General features: G+C 46.3%; 1 protein-coding gene across 2 annotated transcripts in view; it reads left to right on the top strand.

The window, feature by feature from the left end:
- Nucleotides 1-15,962, top strand: part of LOC146857175 (regulator of G protein signaling rgs-2-like) — a 72,443-nt gene that overhangs the window by 34,644 nt on the left and 21,837 nt on the right. For both annotated transcript variants that reach the window (XM_085646803.1, XM_085646802.1), the window contains exon 3: nucleotides 971-1,066. In XM_085646803.1, the coding sequence (XP_085502929.1) occupies nucleotides 971-1,066 (96 nt within the window). The remainder of the gene's footprint in view (nucleotides 1-970; nucleotides 1,067-15,962) is intronic.

The raw sequence follows: 15,962 nt of genomic DNA, 5'->3' as shown, positions 1-15,962 counted from the left end.
TCGTAGATTTCACTGCGTCACCTCTACGAGGCTTACTTATGTGGGAACGCCCACCCTGTATACCTTATACCTGATGTAGGTATAATGTAGGGCAGGGGTTTACAAAGTGACGCATCTGCTTAGATGCGTCACTTTGTAAATAGGGCGCAACAGGAGGCATGTTTAACACCGCCGATGTGTTACAAAAAGTGACGCAACGGAAGCGCAAAACTGTCACAAGGCCTCATAAATAAGGCCCTATTTTTTTTATCTCAGAGATGCATTGCATACATAAAGCACTATTTTGTTGTACTGCAGCAGGTTTTTTAAATATGTTAGCCAGGATTCAAAATGCAAGTCAGGCCTATTGGCCTTGTCAGTGCTTGTTTATTTAGCAGTCACTTCAAATATGTATTTAAAATTGTGGCTCTCTTAAAACCAGTACTCAAAGCTAGCAGTGTTTTAGAACATAAAACAGGATACCGCCATGATGGAGGACATTGTGAGTGTGCAAGACAATACATCAACTGCAGGGTCATTGATGAAAATAAGATTTTTTTGCCAAGTGACATTGCCATATGTACTTTAGTTTAGCCTAATTCATTCACAGATGACTTGACTCATAGAACATCACATGACCCTTCTGCATCACAGATCGGATATACCTCAAAAGGCATATATGTCCCTCATCACTTGCCTCTGAGGCATCCATGGGTACTCTGTAGGTCCCATATTGCTTTCCTTATACACATTAATGTACCCTCATAAAAATTTCAATGTCAGTTTACCAGTGCAGCTCCACAGCCTCATAGATCTCTCAATTGCAAGGTAATATGACCTGCCATGCATTAGCAGTACCCCATACAGAAAATGCCTTTAGCTTGTGTTCCCAGTAGATGCATTTGCATATCCCTGTGCATCTCACTGAATATACTCCCTATGCTCCTCCAGGCTGCCTAACACTGACCGACCTCTCCTATGTCTGCTGCAGGGGCCTAGCAATGAGAATTCGCAGAAAGGAGGGCAGACTCGCCAGGAGCGCGGCATCTATCACAAGACTGGAGAGCCCTCAAAGGAACGAAGAGAGGTGGGTTTGAGCTCCCCCTGTAGGCTGGGCACATGTATTCATGCCTTCAATCGTGCTCACTGAAATGAACCTGTATGTCACCATCCATTAGAGGTGGGTACCTGCTCTGAATGGCCTGGCAATGCCTGTGTTAGGCGTGTGATGCAAACATTTGAAATTCCAGCATGTTGAAAAAACTGCCAATTGTCGGGAAAAATAGGGATAAACTTTTCCAAAAGCTGGATGATTTTAATGAATGCTTTTATTAAAAGGGTTGCAAACAAATTGGCAGTGTTTATTTCTATAGCTTACACGTCAGATTTAATTATCTCTTGTTGGTTAAATAATAAGGGCTTCTATCACCTAACTGAGGTACCCACAGCAAACCAGCCATATTTGTTACCAGATCATAGAGGAAAGAACTATTACAAGATACGTATAGTGGACCCGTTACAACGCAGGAGTTTACAACGCATGCCATTACAACGCGGTCATAACAACGACTGCGCTATTACTACGCATACCATTACAACACAAGTCATTACAACGACTTGCTGCAGGGGGGGCTCTGGAGTTTGGAATAGTATCATTTACTATTCCAACTCCAGTCTGTGCAACAGTAGGGAAGGTGTTGTATTTAAAATCCATCACTTTCTGCCCCCTACAGCAAGTTGTTGTAACAATTTGCATTGTAATGGTATGCGATGTAACAAAGCGGCCTTTGAAATGACTGCGTTGTAATGGCATGCATTGTATCGCATGCGTTGTAAACGATGTTTACCCTTTCAAACCCCAATGGATTTTGACTCTAAAAGCTGCAATCAAAACCCAATTAGCATAAAATGCCAAATCAGACAATTCTGATTTTATGGATTCAGAAGCTAACTTAAGATTTCACAGGAGGTTTTCAAAACGACCACTTCGAAATCTGAAAGCTTGTGACTAAATGTATGTGGGATATAAAATGGTCATTCTGTTGGTAGGAGGGTCAACACACGAAGCAGTGGTATCATTTATTGTTAAAGATTGTTAGTATTTGTAGACCTGGTTATTTGAATGCAGAAATGCCCTTATTGGTGGTTGCACAGTATTTTCTCTGCTTAGAGGCTATTCCTCTTTTATGGTAAAAGTGACTCTTCCAACATACTTATGTTAAAACTGAACACTTGCTAATTAAAAAGTGAAATATAGCAAGATTGTTACTGTGATACTAAAGGGTTGTCCTAGCATGTACGCAGAAAGGGGACACTGGGTATAAGCTCTACACATATCTCACAATTAGGTATAATGCGCTTTGTAAATGTGATTTAAGTTGATTTAAATGTAGGATCAGTAACCGTAGAACTGTCACCCAAAGGGTATCTTAGTGCTTTCGGTTTCTATGAAATATACCAGGACAGAGTAAGAAAAAACAGATGATTAATCAGTCAAATTAAATTGTAAATAGAATTTTGGTAAAATAAAAATGTCTTCAATTGTATTCTAATGGACAAATGGTTTTCAAGCAAGTGAAGAGCTGGAAGGAGAGCGTTCCACTTTTTTGATGCTCAGAAAGACAACCATCTGTGTCCAGGACTAACTTTCTTGAAAAGTGGAAGAAAAAGTAAAATACTACCTAAAGATTTTAAAGGTTGAATGGGAGCGTAGTGTTTAAACTTTTCTTGTAGAAATTCAGGGGCAGATTTATGTTTCCTGGCGCATCCCTGCAAATCAGCAGGGATGCGCCAGGAAAGATGCGTCACGCAAGTTTACCCTTGCGCCACCACAGATGCGCCACATTTACAATGCAGCGCATCGTGGCGCAAGGATAAACAGATGCGTGACGCATCTGATGGCATAAGGGCGGCGCATTGCTGGAGTCGTGTCGCAAGCACGACGCAACTCCAGCAATGCTCAGGGGCTGCCCATACCTAACATGCTGTGTCACGCCTTACACCTGCTTCACGCAGGCGCAGGGTTTTGACGCAGCAGCGTCGGAAAAGTGACTCAGTGAAATCTTGTAGATTTCACTGAGTCACTTTTCCAAGGCTTTTTCCGACGGAACGCCCACCCTGCATACATTAAACCTGACGCAGGTTTAATGTAGCGCAGGGCTTTACAACGTGACGCATCTCCCTAGATGCGTCACGTTGTAAATAAGTCGCAACATGGCACATGGTTTACGCCGCTGCTGCGTCACAGAAGTGACGCAAATGCGGCGTAAATGTCTCGCAAGGGGCTTATAAATCTGCCCCTCAGTTTCCAATATATAGATGGCTTGATATACCGTGCACATGGCTTTTAAAGTGATTAGTTCTGGCACAGGCAACCAGTGTAAGGCTATTTTGTTGGGAGTAAAATGTGACTGTTTTGGAAGACTAAACATTAGTCTAATGGCTGCATGCTGGATTCGATTTAACCTTCTTACTGATGTTTTGATCTGACCAAAATAAACAACATTGCTATAATCCAACCTTCATAATATTACCTCTTGAATCGTAAACTGGCATGATTTTTTGTCTAATTAAGGGGTGATCTTTTTCACTACTTTAAGGTGGAAAAACCAAGAAAATAACATTTTTATTAATTTGAGGCTCCAGTGTAAACAGCCCGTCATACTGGAACCCCAGATTACGGATTTGTTTTATTTGTTTGGGGCAGCTCCAGTTCGACCAGCCAACAGTCTCTTATTTCTAAAGGGATTTATTTGACAACCAAAAGAATATCTTTTTTTTCAGTGTTCATTTTGAGAAATGTCACTGATAGCTATGATATAGCTGATTTCAGGCAAGTACAGAATGATTCCATGTTTAATGGTGTGGGTTTGTTGAGACTCACTATAATCTGATTATCATCTGCGTATATTTTTAAATTGAGGTTAAAAGTTCTAATCAGTTTTGCCAACTGAATCATGTAGATGTTGAATAATATATTGCTCAATGAAGAGCCCTCTGGTACTTCAGAATAATATCCTGAAATGAAGACAAAAATAGTGGAAGGGAGACAACTTGAGATCTATCATTTTTGTCAATAATCCAGTCCAATGCAATGTTTTTCACAATATTTTCATGAGGACTCTCCATTAGTATACAATTGGAGATGGTATCAAAAGATGGTAACACGTCACGGAGGATCAGAGCTGCTCACGCTCCTCCCCCGGTCTGCCTACAGAAGTAGATGGTCCAAGACTGCAACCAATACTTATTCAGTACTATTTGTGGCTCTGAAGCCTGCTTGTTAAGAGTACTGTAGATTTTCTTGCTCATGTGTTTAATAAGTCGAGAATTTACTTCTTTTCGAGCATCTTTATTAATGAGCATTGGCAAAGCTAAAAGGTCTTCCTTTTGGTACCTATTGGCTTTGCAATGGTTTTTAAACATACTGCAAAGCATCCCCGATGCTGTGCAGCATGGCTATAGAGTTCAAAATGAAGCCTTTGACGCAGCCACTGGCATCCTTTTTTGAGACATGCGCACAACAAACACACACACCTACAAAATGATGTGAGTGCCTGTTTAGTTACTGATCCAAGTTAGATCGGTAACTAAAAAGATAAAAACCGCAAAAGCTTTTTTTTTTTAAAGTGGGTGAGGAAAGCAACCCAGGTGGGGTGGGACTGGAAGCAAATACGGGTGGTGTGGGTAGGAGAGAAGAAACTGGTGTGAGAGCAACATGGGTGCAGGCGGGGGAGAAGCACATAGGTGAGCAGTCAACGAGGGTGTGCATGGTGGTAGGAAGGAGAAGCAACAGGCGAGAGAGGAGGGCATAATGGGGAGGCAATACCAAGGGAGAGGTGGGTAGGAGAAGCAACAGGTGAGAGAGCAACATGGAGTGGGCGTTGAGTAGCAGACAGGTGAGAAAGTACCGGGGTGTGGAAAGTATACAAGTATGAGCACATATTGAAAGGGGTGGGAAGAAGCGCACATATGATCAAGAGCAACACGGAGTGCAGGGGAGACAATTGGAAAAAACATGCACTCTCGTGGAGTGCTTAACTGAAAAAAATAAAGTAGTGCTTGAAAAGCATGTAGTAGAATCTCAGAAGCCAGTCAATCAAAAGTGATGGTAAAGAGGCACTGTTCCATGGGAGGGGCATACACAAGATTGGCAATCTCCAACACGAATAAGAAGCAGGCAACTGAGAGTTATTTGTAAGCCCACAACATGTCTTGCAACAGACAAAGCTGTCCAGTAGGAAAGACTTACAAATGGCAATTGTGAAATTGGTCTGGAGTTTCTGGGCTGCATTGGGTCTGCTGTTGGTTCTTTCAATAAAGGCTTCAACAAAGCAGTCTTCCAGCATTTAGGGACTATTCCTAATTTGAGCTATATGTTACATAGTTGCTGGGTCAGGGGGAGAATGCTCCAATAGATTGAAAATATGAGCAGGGAAGGATCTAGTTGAGAGCCTGATTTAATAGATTGCTTTAACTGGAGAGTTTTACTTTTTTTAAATGGGTCAAATGTTGTAAAAAGTGGCTTTGTTAAAAGACAAGAAGACACCAGTGGATGCTCTTCTAATTCTTAAATTGTGGAATGGATTATTTTTTTTTGTGATTTTCTCATCAAAAATAGGAACTGGGGGGCGCGGCCAAGATGGCGACTTGCTAGGTCGGCATTTGTGGCTCTCTGCTCTGTCCCGGCATAGCCCCGCTGATTTGAAGACCGGGAGGGCTCAAAGAGTCTGCCGAGCCTTCCCTGGGGGCCGCGCTGGTGCCGGGGCTGTCCTGAGGGGCTGAAATCCCGGAGTTGGAGGTTGCCACGATGGCTACACGGAGCGGCCTGGAGAGAGGAGAAGGCCAATCGTAAGCGGCCCGGAGAGTCCAGTGCGGTGCCGCCACTGGCTGCCATCACCGACCCCTGAGCCCTGTGGTGAGACTGCCGGGGAATCTGTGATCGGGCGGCGGAATCGGTCGCACCAGGTATGACACCGTGCAATCCCGGCGGCAGAGGAGCTGGGTTGCGTGAGGCCTAGGTGGGCCCTGCCTGTCAGTGACTCCCATCGCTAGACCTACCAGCGGAGTGGCACTGGGGGACGAGATCATCGCCTGGGACAACCAGGGAAGGGAAGCAAGGTGAGGCCATCGGCACTGTAGACTGCGGCCCCGGAGATTGGAGGGAGACCACCGGGGAGGAAACGCACTGAGAAGCGGATTGGCTGCGCTCAGAGCAGGGCCTGGCGGGCAGCTCCTACAGCGGAGTGACTCAAGCCCTGAAGCCTCGGCCACGGAGGCCCAGTTGGGCCTGATCCACCTGTGCCCCCCCCCTCCCCCCCACTGGAAGTTGCGCTGCCGAGGTGGGGCCTGGGGAGACCGTGCCTTGGCCAGCGACTGGGACTGGGAGTGGAGCAAAGCGGCCAGACCACAGAGGCAGGAAACGATTGCAGGAAAAGGTCCTTGCCGGCTGACATCCTGATGAGTGTGAAGCACCTCCCCAGTGACCCATACAGGGCATATGTCACTAGGAGTGACAGTGGGTACAAAGGCATTACCCCCATCTCTCGGTCGCCCCCTGTTCAAGCACTGAGTGCAGCCTGGGGGAGCTGACAGGGTTGGGCCCTGAGGTTAGGAGTGATCGCTAGCCGCCCCCATGAGGTGGAGTCGTTCCCGGCATTAAGCCGCACTGGCAGATGCGGACAGACGAGGCCTTGACCAGTTGGGTGGACCACACCCCGATCGGACCCAAGACAAGAGAGCCATTTCTGGGCAGCATGATAGCGACGACACGGGCTGGGGCCTGAGGGTTGCCCTGACCGGGTAGGAGAGCCCCACAGAGCGAGGCGAAGTGCTGGCGGGAAGCCGCGATCCTGCTGAAGAAGGTGAAAGGATTGCTCTATGAGCCCCCTGTGTGGTGCCTCCCCACTCACAGGATATCTATCCTAGGGCTGCGCCTACCCTAGAAAACAGTAGTATTGCGGAGCCATGGCGACCCCCAAAGGCAGGAAGGAAAGAACGGTGAAGGACATGCTGCTCAAATCAGCGACATCACAGGCGGAGAGCCAACCTACTACAAAGGGCATGGAGGAGACAGAAGGCGCGGAGGGACCGGAGGCCCCAGTAAGTGGATCCTTCCTTGAATCACTTTTCTCCTCCCTACGGGAAGACCTGCCCGCCATGAAGCGCGATCTCTTGGCAGACCTTGGGGAAGTTCGCCGACATGTGGACTCCCTGGGCGAGAGGGTCAATACTCTGAAGGAGCACGAAACAGGGCACAAAGAGGAACTCGAGAGCCTTCAGCAAGAAATACTCAAGCTACGGGAACAGAATCTTGACCTCCAAGCCCACACTGAGGACCTGGAGAACAGGTCCTGGCGGAACAAAATTTGCATTCGTGATATGGCACAGGGAGAGGTAGACAGCGACATTGAAGCTCTGGTGGTGGACCTCTTTCGCTCGATCCTAGGTGAGCCCCCAGAATTCCCACTCAAATTGGAGCACACTCATAGAGTGGGCCTCAGAAGAGGAGGCCCGGCCCCTCCTGCGGACATCTTGACCGGTGTGCACGACTACCAGCTCAAAGAGCAAATCCTTCGTGAAGCTAGAAATAACACGGATTTCCTCTACAAGTGTCAAAAACCTACACTATATCAGGACTTGGCAGCCTACACCTTAAATAAGCACAAGCAGTTCCGCCTGATCACAACATTTCTCAGAGAATCCGGCATCAAATACTCCTGGGGGCACCCCTTTTCGACTGATCTTCAACTTTAAGGGAGAGCTCAGGCAGATCCGCTCTCTCTCAACGGCATACAAGCTTTTGAACCTTTAGGAACCCACAGAGGAGGAGCCCAAGCGGAACCACCGAAGCCCCCGACGCCGTAGTGGTCATGGATGACCCACCATTAAGCCACCCAGCCCCTCATCGTGCCCTGATTTGGACACTATGGCCAAGGAACAGCAGGCGGTTCTGGCATCCCTGGCCGGAGCACCCTTGGAATGAAAACTGAGAACTTACAAGAAGATCTAACGGTCGGTTACCAGCTCCCTTTCTCGTCGTTGGAACTGCTTCAAACACATGCACGGGCTGTGCCGGGGGGTGCGGGGAGGCACTGGCCACGGGTACCCCATACTCTTTCTCCAATTTGCTGTACACTCTGGACATTGATCGTTCGATGATCCCTCATTATATTTCTGTAGTTGTTATGTTGGGGTTTTGTTACTCTTATTTGATGGGTTCCCTCCCCCCTCTTTGCCCCCTTCGCCTCACATGCACATAGTTGGACCCCACTAGACCTGCCCCTGTACATGGAGCCCCACTCACCCCAATGCATTATAGTCACATATACTTGCCTAGCTCCCACAGTGCATCTAGATCCCAGCCTGTATACGGGTTAGTGTTAAAATTCTAGCCCTGAATGTCACAGGGCTTTACAACCCTACTAAGCGAAGATCCATCCTGTCTTATTTGGAGAATTCGAATGCACATATATGTTTACTCCAAGAGACACATCTCCTGCGCAGCCGTACTCACAGATTACGTTCCAAGGTCTTGCCACAGCAATATTTCTCTTCCCTTCCCACCAAGAAGGCTGGGGTAGCCATCCTCATATCTCGCAACTTTACAGGTGGCTGAGATCAGGGGGAGACTTTTGGCTCTCTCCATGACCATCGGACCGCACACATTCATGCTGGCCACTATCTATGCTCCCAATGAAGGTCAGGAGGTATTCCTTCGCAGGGCGGACGCAGATCTAATGACCTCCCTGGACCGGCAAGTACTTATAGGAGGTGACCTGAACATAGTGTTTGACAGTCACTTGGACCGCTCAGCTCAGAGACAGGGTCAGACGGGGCCTTATCTGCAGATGGACAACAGTGGCTACACGACCTGGGGCTAGTCGATATCTGGTGCCACTTCCACCCTTGCACAGCCGATTACACCTTCTACTGCCACGCCCACAAGACATATGCCAGGTTGTATTACTTTCTTGGGTCCCAGTCCCTTCTCTCCTCGACACAAGACTCATCCATAGAACCAAGAGCGTTGTCTGATCACGCAGCAATAACTAAATCACTGTCATTCCCTCTCACACCTCGGCCATCATACTCCTGGAGGCTAAGGGACACACTCTTCCACTGCCCTGAGGTCGTCGAACGCTTAACTAAGACGCTCGAGGACTTTTTATCCAGTAATGACAATCAGGACATCTCTATAGTGTCCTTATGCGAGACACTTAAATTAGTGGCAAGGGGCGACTTGATTGCTACGTCCTCAGCAGACAACAGGGTGCGCAGGGAGAAGAGAGAGGAGCTCTCCAAGCAGGTCCTGAAACTAGAAGGGATACATAAATGGACTGAGGCTCCTCAGGAATGGAGACAGTTAGATGCCACACGAACTCAACTAGCTAGCTTAGACCTGGATAGGGCAGAGTACTCTGCTCTACGCTTGAAATTCCTGTTCTATACAGGAGAGGATAGATGTGGCCACCTGCTGGCCCACAAGCTATGCGCTCAGCGTCAGGCGGCGGCGGTCTGTGACACTCAGGGTGCCGAATGCACGCAAGAAGCAGACATATCTTGTGCATTTAGAGACTTCTATGCAGAGCTATACTCAGTGCAGCAAATACCAGAGCAGAATTCCCTAGCATATCTTCAGGGGATAAAACACTCCCGCTTAATGACGGATCATCCTGCCTCTCAACAGCCCTTTCTGGGTTGAAGAGGCCATCTCAGCCATAGCTCGGCTCAAGCTTCTTAAATCCCCGGACCCGGATGGGTTCACCGCTATTTTTTATAAAACATTTTGCTCTATCTTAGCTCTGATACTAACTCGACTCTTTAATGCCATCGGAGATACCTCCGAGATACCGCCCACGATGCTCCTAGCGTCGGTAGTTGTCATTCCTAAGCCCTGTAAGGACAGCCAATATTGTGCTTCTTACAGGCATATATCCCTGCTGAACATCGATCTCAAGATTTTCACTGGAATCCTAGCTGCCAGATTAGGGCCGTTAATGCCTGAATTGATAGACCCGGATCAGGCCGAACCAATGCAGCGTCAACACTAGGAGGCTACTCCACCTCCTCGACAAAGCACATCGACAGTCAGTGGAATGAGCGGTGCTGTCAGTTGATGCCGAAAAGGCATTTGACAGGATGCACTGGCCCTTCCTGGGGGCCACTCTGGAGCGATTTGGGGTAGGGAGCCGATTCCGTAGATGGGTATTCAGCAGCTGTCTGGGTGGACAAAAAACCAAGGATGCCTAAGGATTTGAGCTTCAGACCCCTGAGGAGGGAGGCCTGGGAATCCCTGACCTGGTTCTCTACTATAGGGCTACCCAGCTGCGACCATTGTGAGAGTGGTCCCAGCCGGAATCCGAGAAATATTGGTTATTCATGGAGCAGGCGCTGGCTGGCAAGTCCCTGTGGAAAATCCCCTTTCTTCGCAGCGATTCCTGACCTCCAGGACTCTATGAATCGCCAATCATACGGGCCACCCTAAGGGCTTGGGACGCCACTGCTATACGCAGCGGCCTCACCATCTTACCATCGCCGCTCACCCCCATCACCTTATAACCCTGATTTACCCCGGGCCAGACATTGGGACAGGGATGGACACAGATCAATAAGTCATTTCCTTGATGCCGAGGGCCCCCTCTCTTATGAAGATTTCGGATCTGATTTTTCAATGCCCAAAACCAAACGTTACCACTATCAGCAGATTCGCCACTGGATAATGCAGCCTCAGACACACCAGGGAGCGGAGAGGAGGCTCACCCTGTTAGAGAGGTGGCTACTCTCCAAACAGTCGAACAAACAGCTTATTACAGAGCTCTACCACATGCTACGCCCCTCCCCGGAACAGCTGACTAAATCTGTGGGTCAGAGAAGATGGGAGACAGAACTGGGGCGGACACTAGCCCCAAAGGAATGGGGGGATATTTTTTACAGTCATGCGGCGCGCAATCTATCTAGCATAGAGTCTGCTACTAAGATTGCAATGTACTGGTATCTCACCCCCAGACTTCATGGGAGCGACCCTAGCCGCTCCCCGGGATGTTGGAGGGGATGCAGGCGCAGGGCACATTGCTTCACCTGTTATGGAAATTCTCCACTCTTACACAGTACTGGGAACAGATTCTAGATGAGATCGACAAACATTTTGCACTACAATATTGCGCTTCCCGGTGTATGTCATCCTGGGCGCTTCTTACAGGTTTACATTCTCCCTCAAGTCTTGCAAGGGTAGGCAGATGAGAATAGCTCAGGAGGCAGCACTACAGAATATATTGTCCCACTGGGGTATGAACAGAACTCCCACACTACAAGTGTGGCTGCACAGGCTGTGGTATGTGCTTGGTATGGAGCACAGCTCTTTCTCACTCCAGGGAGATGGGAACTCCTTTGCTGACCTTTGGCATATTATAGCCCTGCTGTGCTCTGAATTCTGCGAGTTAACCTGCCCCAAATACATGCTTTGACTCCCCACGCTGCAGCAGGCCCATGCCCAACCCCCTAAACATTGACATATCCCAAACCATGCGACCTCTTCATCTTCTGAGGCCAACGTGGGGGGAGGGGCAGGGGGAATATGGGAGGGGGGAGGGGAAGGGGAAAGGAGGTTGGGTGGTTGTTTCCTGTTTTCTTTCTTGATGTGTCATATAGCACTGCAAATGCCTTCAGCCCACAACTAGGGCTATATGTTGCCTATTGCATCTTGTCTCGTCCTTTAAATAAATAAAAAGATTTATACCCAAAAAAAGAAGAACTAGTATTACACAGTGCGGACTTTTGACCTTACCTTACGAATAGTCACTTTTTTGAGGAATTCAAAAAGTGAATCCAAATTGCTCATGATCTGTCCAAGTGATGAGAGCAAATGCATGGACTTTGATAGATCTAATGTTGGGAAAAAGGAGGTCAGTTGTACGACCTGATTGATTAGTGGGCCTCTGTATTAGTTGGTTAAAACTTAAAGATCCTATGTTTCTTGGAGGTCTTTAGTTACAGCAACAACAGGATTGATGTTGAAATTCCATAATATAACCACATTATTTGAAAATGTATCAAAAGGCATCAAGAAATCTATTAGATTAGTGCTAAAATGTGCTGCTGGGTGTGGTGGCCTGTAAAGAAATAAAAATTTGATTCAGTATGTGGAGGAATGCATTTATAATGCAATACAATACTTCAATACTCGCAATCACCCTACGAAAACATGGAAACCCTTCAACCCCATCCCGGAAGCCGAGATTCAAAAACTGATATCCACCTCCAAACCTACTTCTCACGTCCTTGATCCTATACCCACCCAATTGACCAAAAAACCTGAAACTCTGCATAGCCCCGTTCTGGTGCAAGATCATAAACAGCTCCCTGAGAACCGGCATCATACCTGAATGCCTCAAAGTTGGCCACGTCTCACCACTACTAAAATGGACAGCATCAACCTTCTTGATCTCCACCAATCGGGCTTCAGAAAAGGCTATAGCACCAAGACCGCGATCCTTAACATCATGGACGATATCCACAAATCCCTCGATACTGACCAATGTTACCTCCTCATTCTCCTGGACCTATCGGCAGCCTTTGACATGGTTGATCACCAACTACTCATCAAGGCTTTACAAGAAAGGGTAGGTGCTGATGAGGTGGTCCTACACTGGTTCTCCTCCTTCTTACACAGCCGCTCCTAAAGGATAAAAATCAAAAACGTTACTTCCGACCTACATCCCGTCAGCAGGGGTGTCCCCCAAGTTCAGTGCTCTCACCACAACTGTTCAACATATACATGGAACCCCTCACCACCATACTCAAAAATGCTAACAAGCTCTTCCACCTATATGCAGATGACACCCAGATTTAACTGGAAACCTCCTCCATAGATGACATTCACAGACTCAACGACACTCTGGCTGTCACTAAACCACCTAAAACTCAACCAAGACAAAACAGAGATCCTCCTAATTTACAACGAAGAAGAAAACCCTCAAATTTTAGAATGGCTAAAAACAATGGATGCTCTCGATGGCAATCTCACTCTGGCCAACTCCGTAAAATCATTAGGAATCACCCTAGACCCAAATCATGACATGGCCAAACACATTAAGAACTCCGCAAAGAGTGCCTTCCTCAATCTGAACCTACTGAACAAAATAAAACAATTCATTCCACCCAAAGACCTCAAACAAGCCACTCAATCACTGGTGCTATCCAGACTCGACTATGGGAATGCAGCCCTCACTGGTACAACAAAATCTCACCTAGCTCCCCTCAAAACAACTCTCAACACAGCAGCCAGAATGGTCACCGGAGTTAGGAAATACGATCACATCTCACCTGCACTCAGAGAACTAGAATGGCTCCCAGTCGAATTGCGTGCCAGCCTCAGAACTGCCTGCCTTACGCACAAAGCCCTGGACACAGAAAAACCGGACTACCTGGCCGCCAAACTCAAGAGGGCTGGTCCGACAAGGAACCTCAGGACCTCCAATACCCTAATACTCATCCCTAAGAAAATACGCAAACAAACAACCGCCGCACAGTCCTTCGCCGGAAACGCGTCCAAAATCTGAAACTCCATCCCAGCCGATATCAGGACTATCCCGCCCTTCGCAAAATCCCCAAAACACCTAAAAGACGTCTTCCTCAACTGCTCCCTCCCGAACAGATAGCCGCCACCAAAGCCAACAAACCTGCTGGCCGTAGCTCCCTGACACTCTATTATGAAGACCTACCTCCCCCTTGCTCCTTGACCCTTACCTGTTCCCTCCTCCCTCAAAGAGGTTCAACCCAAGACAACGTGCACTCAATGAGGTTATCTCAGGACTCGCATACTACCTTAATGTTGCACAGCACATTGGGACTTCCGGACCAATATGTATACTACTGCTCTATTGTGTGACTCTTTTATTAAAACTGTTGTAAAGCGCTCCGATACCCCCGGGTCCGGCCAGCGCTATAAAAAACTCCTTAATAAACAAATATAAATAAATACAATACAAGCAGGGACGATAACCCACACTACAATATATGCCAAGGGGAGATAATAAAGTTAGCTTAATAGAGGAAAGAATATGGACATAATCGGCTATAAATAAATATAGACTTATATAGTGACACTTCAGGGCATTCAGCTAGAAGAGGGGGCAGGTATAGGAATTGGATTTACTCCATGGTAAGAGCATACTCTGCAAAGTGACAAGTTATGCTCTTGCTCATGCTCACATTAAGTGAAGTCATGGACATTGCAAAAAGTATTGAGCATTCGATAATATCAAGCAAGTATATGGCTAATGAAAATAATGTTCCATCGATTAGTTCTGTGGAAAGTAGTGAGTCGATCAGTGTGTTGTCCTTGAAAGATAAGTCCATGAAGGATTTCAAAAGAAGAGTCTTACTGCTCAAGTGTGTTTTGAGTGTGGATCCAAAGTACACTTGACCAACAATCCTTCATTGAAGCACTCAGGAAACACTACACATTACCAGTTGAAGGTAGTGATAGTGGACATTCTTGTGTACCTGAGAATACCTCTTCATGTTCTTCTTTCAATTTATCTTATTCTGGTGAATTGAGAGCTGATCAGAGTGCTGATGTGCATGATATTCATTAGTATAAAACTTTAGAGCTTTGTAAAATGCTCCCATGCTTTCAAGGTTCAAAGACTTGCATTTACATTGTTTAGTGCTTAAATTCAGAGTGCATTAATTGTAGCATTGTTGAAAATTTCTCATGAATTTTGTAAAGGGAAGAGATGATGTAGTGTGGTTATTATAGTTATACTAGTCTTAGACCGATGTTGGTTTCTGTGTATCATTCATTGTACTTACCAGTTGCAAACATGTTCTCTTTTAGCATGTATTCCATGTTCCAGTCCTGCTCACTGTGGATTCCAAAAAAACGGCTTGAGAGTCAGTTTGAGTTGGAAGTCGCAAGAGGTGGACTGCTGAACTTGGGCTCCTGTTCATGCAATTAAACGAACCTTCACATTTATCTGGCGTCCCAGATTTGTTTATAACACCCAGATATGATAACGCTGGTGCGGAGCAGAAAAGGCTGGACTTATGGCTTCAATACCAATGCTTGGATTGGATGCCAAATTTATTTGTATTTGGTATGGCATTAAAAATGTGGATCAAGACTCTTTGAAAAAACGCCTCTGGAAAGAGCAGCCAGGGGTGAAGTTTCACTACAACTCTGGTGGGAGACCCTCTTTAGATCAATCAGTAAATTGCTTAACCCTTGAAGAAAAAAAAACTGAATGTATTCCATGCAGCTATGAGGAACATACTTGGAAGAACACCAGGTTTTATCTTTTGAGTCCAACTTGCTTGGGTTTTCCACAGACAACATCTGGGTATCATGTTAGATTCATATGCAGAGAATAATCTTAAAAAATGATGTCTGATCCAATCATTCTCATTCAAATTATGTTACATGAGATTAAGAACTTGTCTATTCTTTATGGGAGCAGCAACAAATCAAGAAATATTTACCTCCCACGAATGGTTGCAGATATTGCGACTATAAAGAATAGACCCACATGCACGTTCTTTTCCTATGCCCAGTTTTCTTCAATGAGCACAGGATGTTTTTCAATCTTTTTTTTGTTAGACTTGGCATTAGTAGCTGTCTTCTTGCCTGGGCCATCTGTTTCAATTGCAGTGAAATGCAGCTACTGAGTGGCTTTGTTAAATTTATGCTTGCCGTCAACAAGGTATTATTGTCATCTACAGTCTCTTGATTTTGAGCAGCACATTCATTATATTTAGGGGCTGCAGGGAATAACATGCAACTCGGAGCTGCCAAGCGTGAGGACTGCATCACAATCTGCCATTTGAAAATTGATTTGTGTGATCACTTGATTGTCTTCACGCTGGCTATTATGGATGGAAGGAATTTTCCGAATGTACCTTTTTGTACTTACCTTTAGCTATTTTAAATTTTTGTATTCATATGGTTTGCAATAACTATTCAATAAAGAGTATTGATTGATTAC

The sequence above is a fragment of the Triturus cristatus genome, chromosome 3_2 (assembly GCF_964204655.1).
Source record: "Triturus cristatus chromosome 3_2, aTriCri1.1, whole genome shotgun sequence".
Lineage (NCBI taxonomy): Eukaryota > Metazoa > Chordata > Amphibia > Caudata > Salamandridae > Triturus > Triturus cristatus.
Note: the sequence above shows the minus strand (reverse complement) of the source record. Positions and strands in the feature narration are given on the sequence as shown.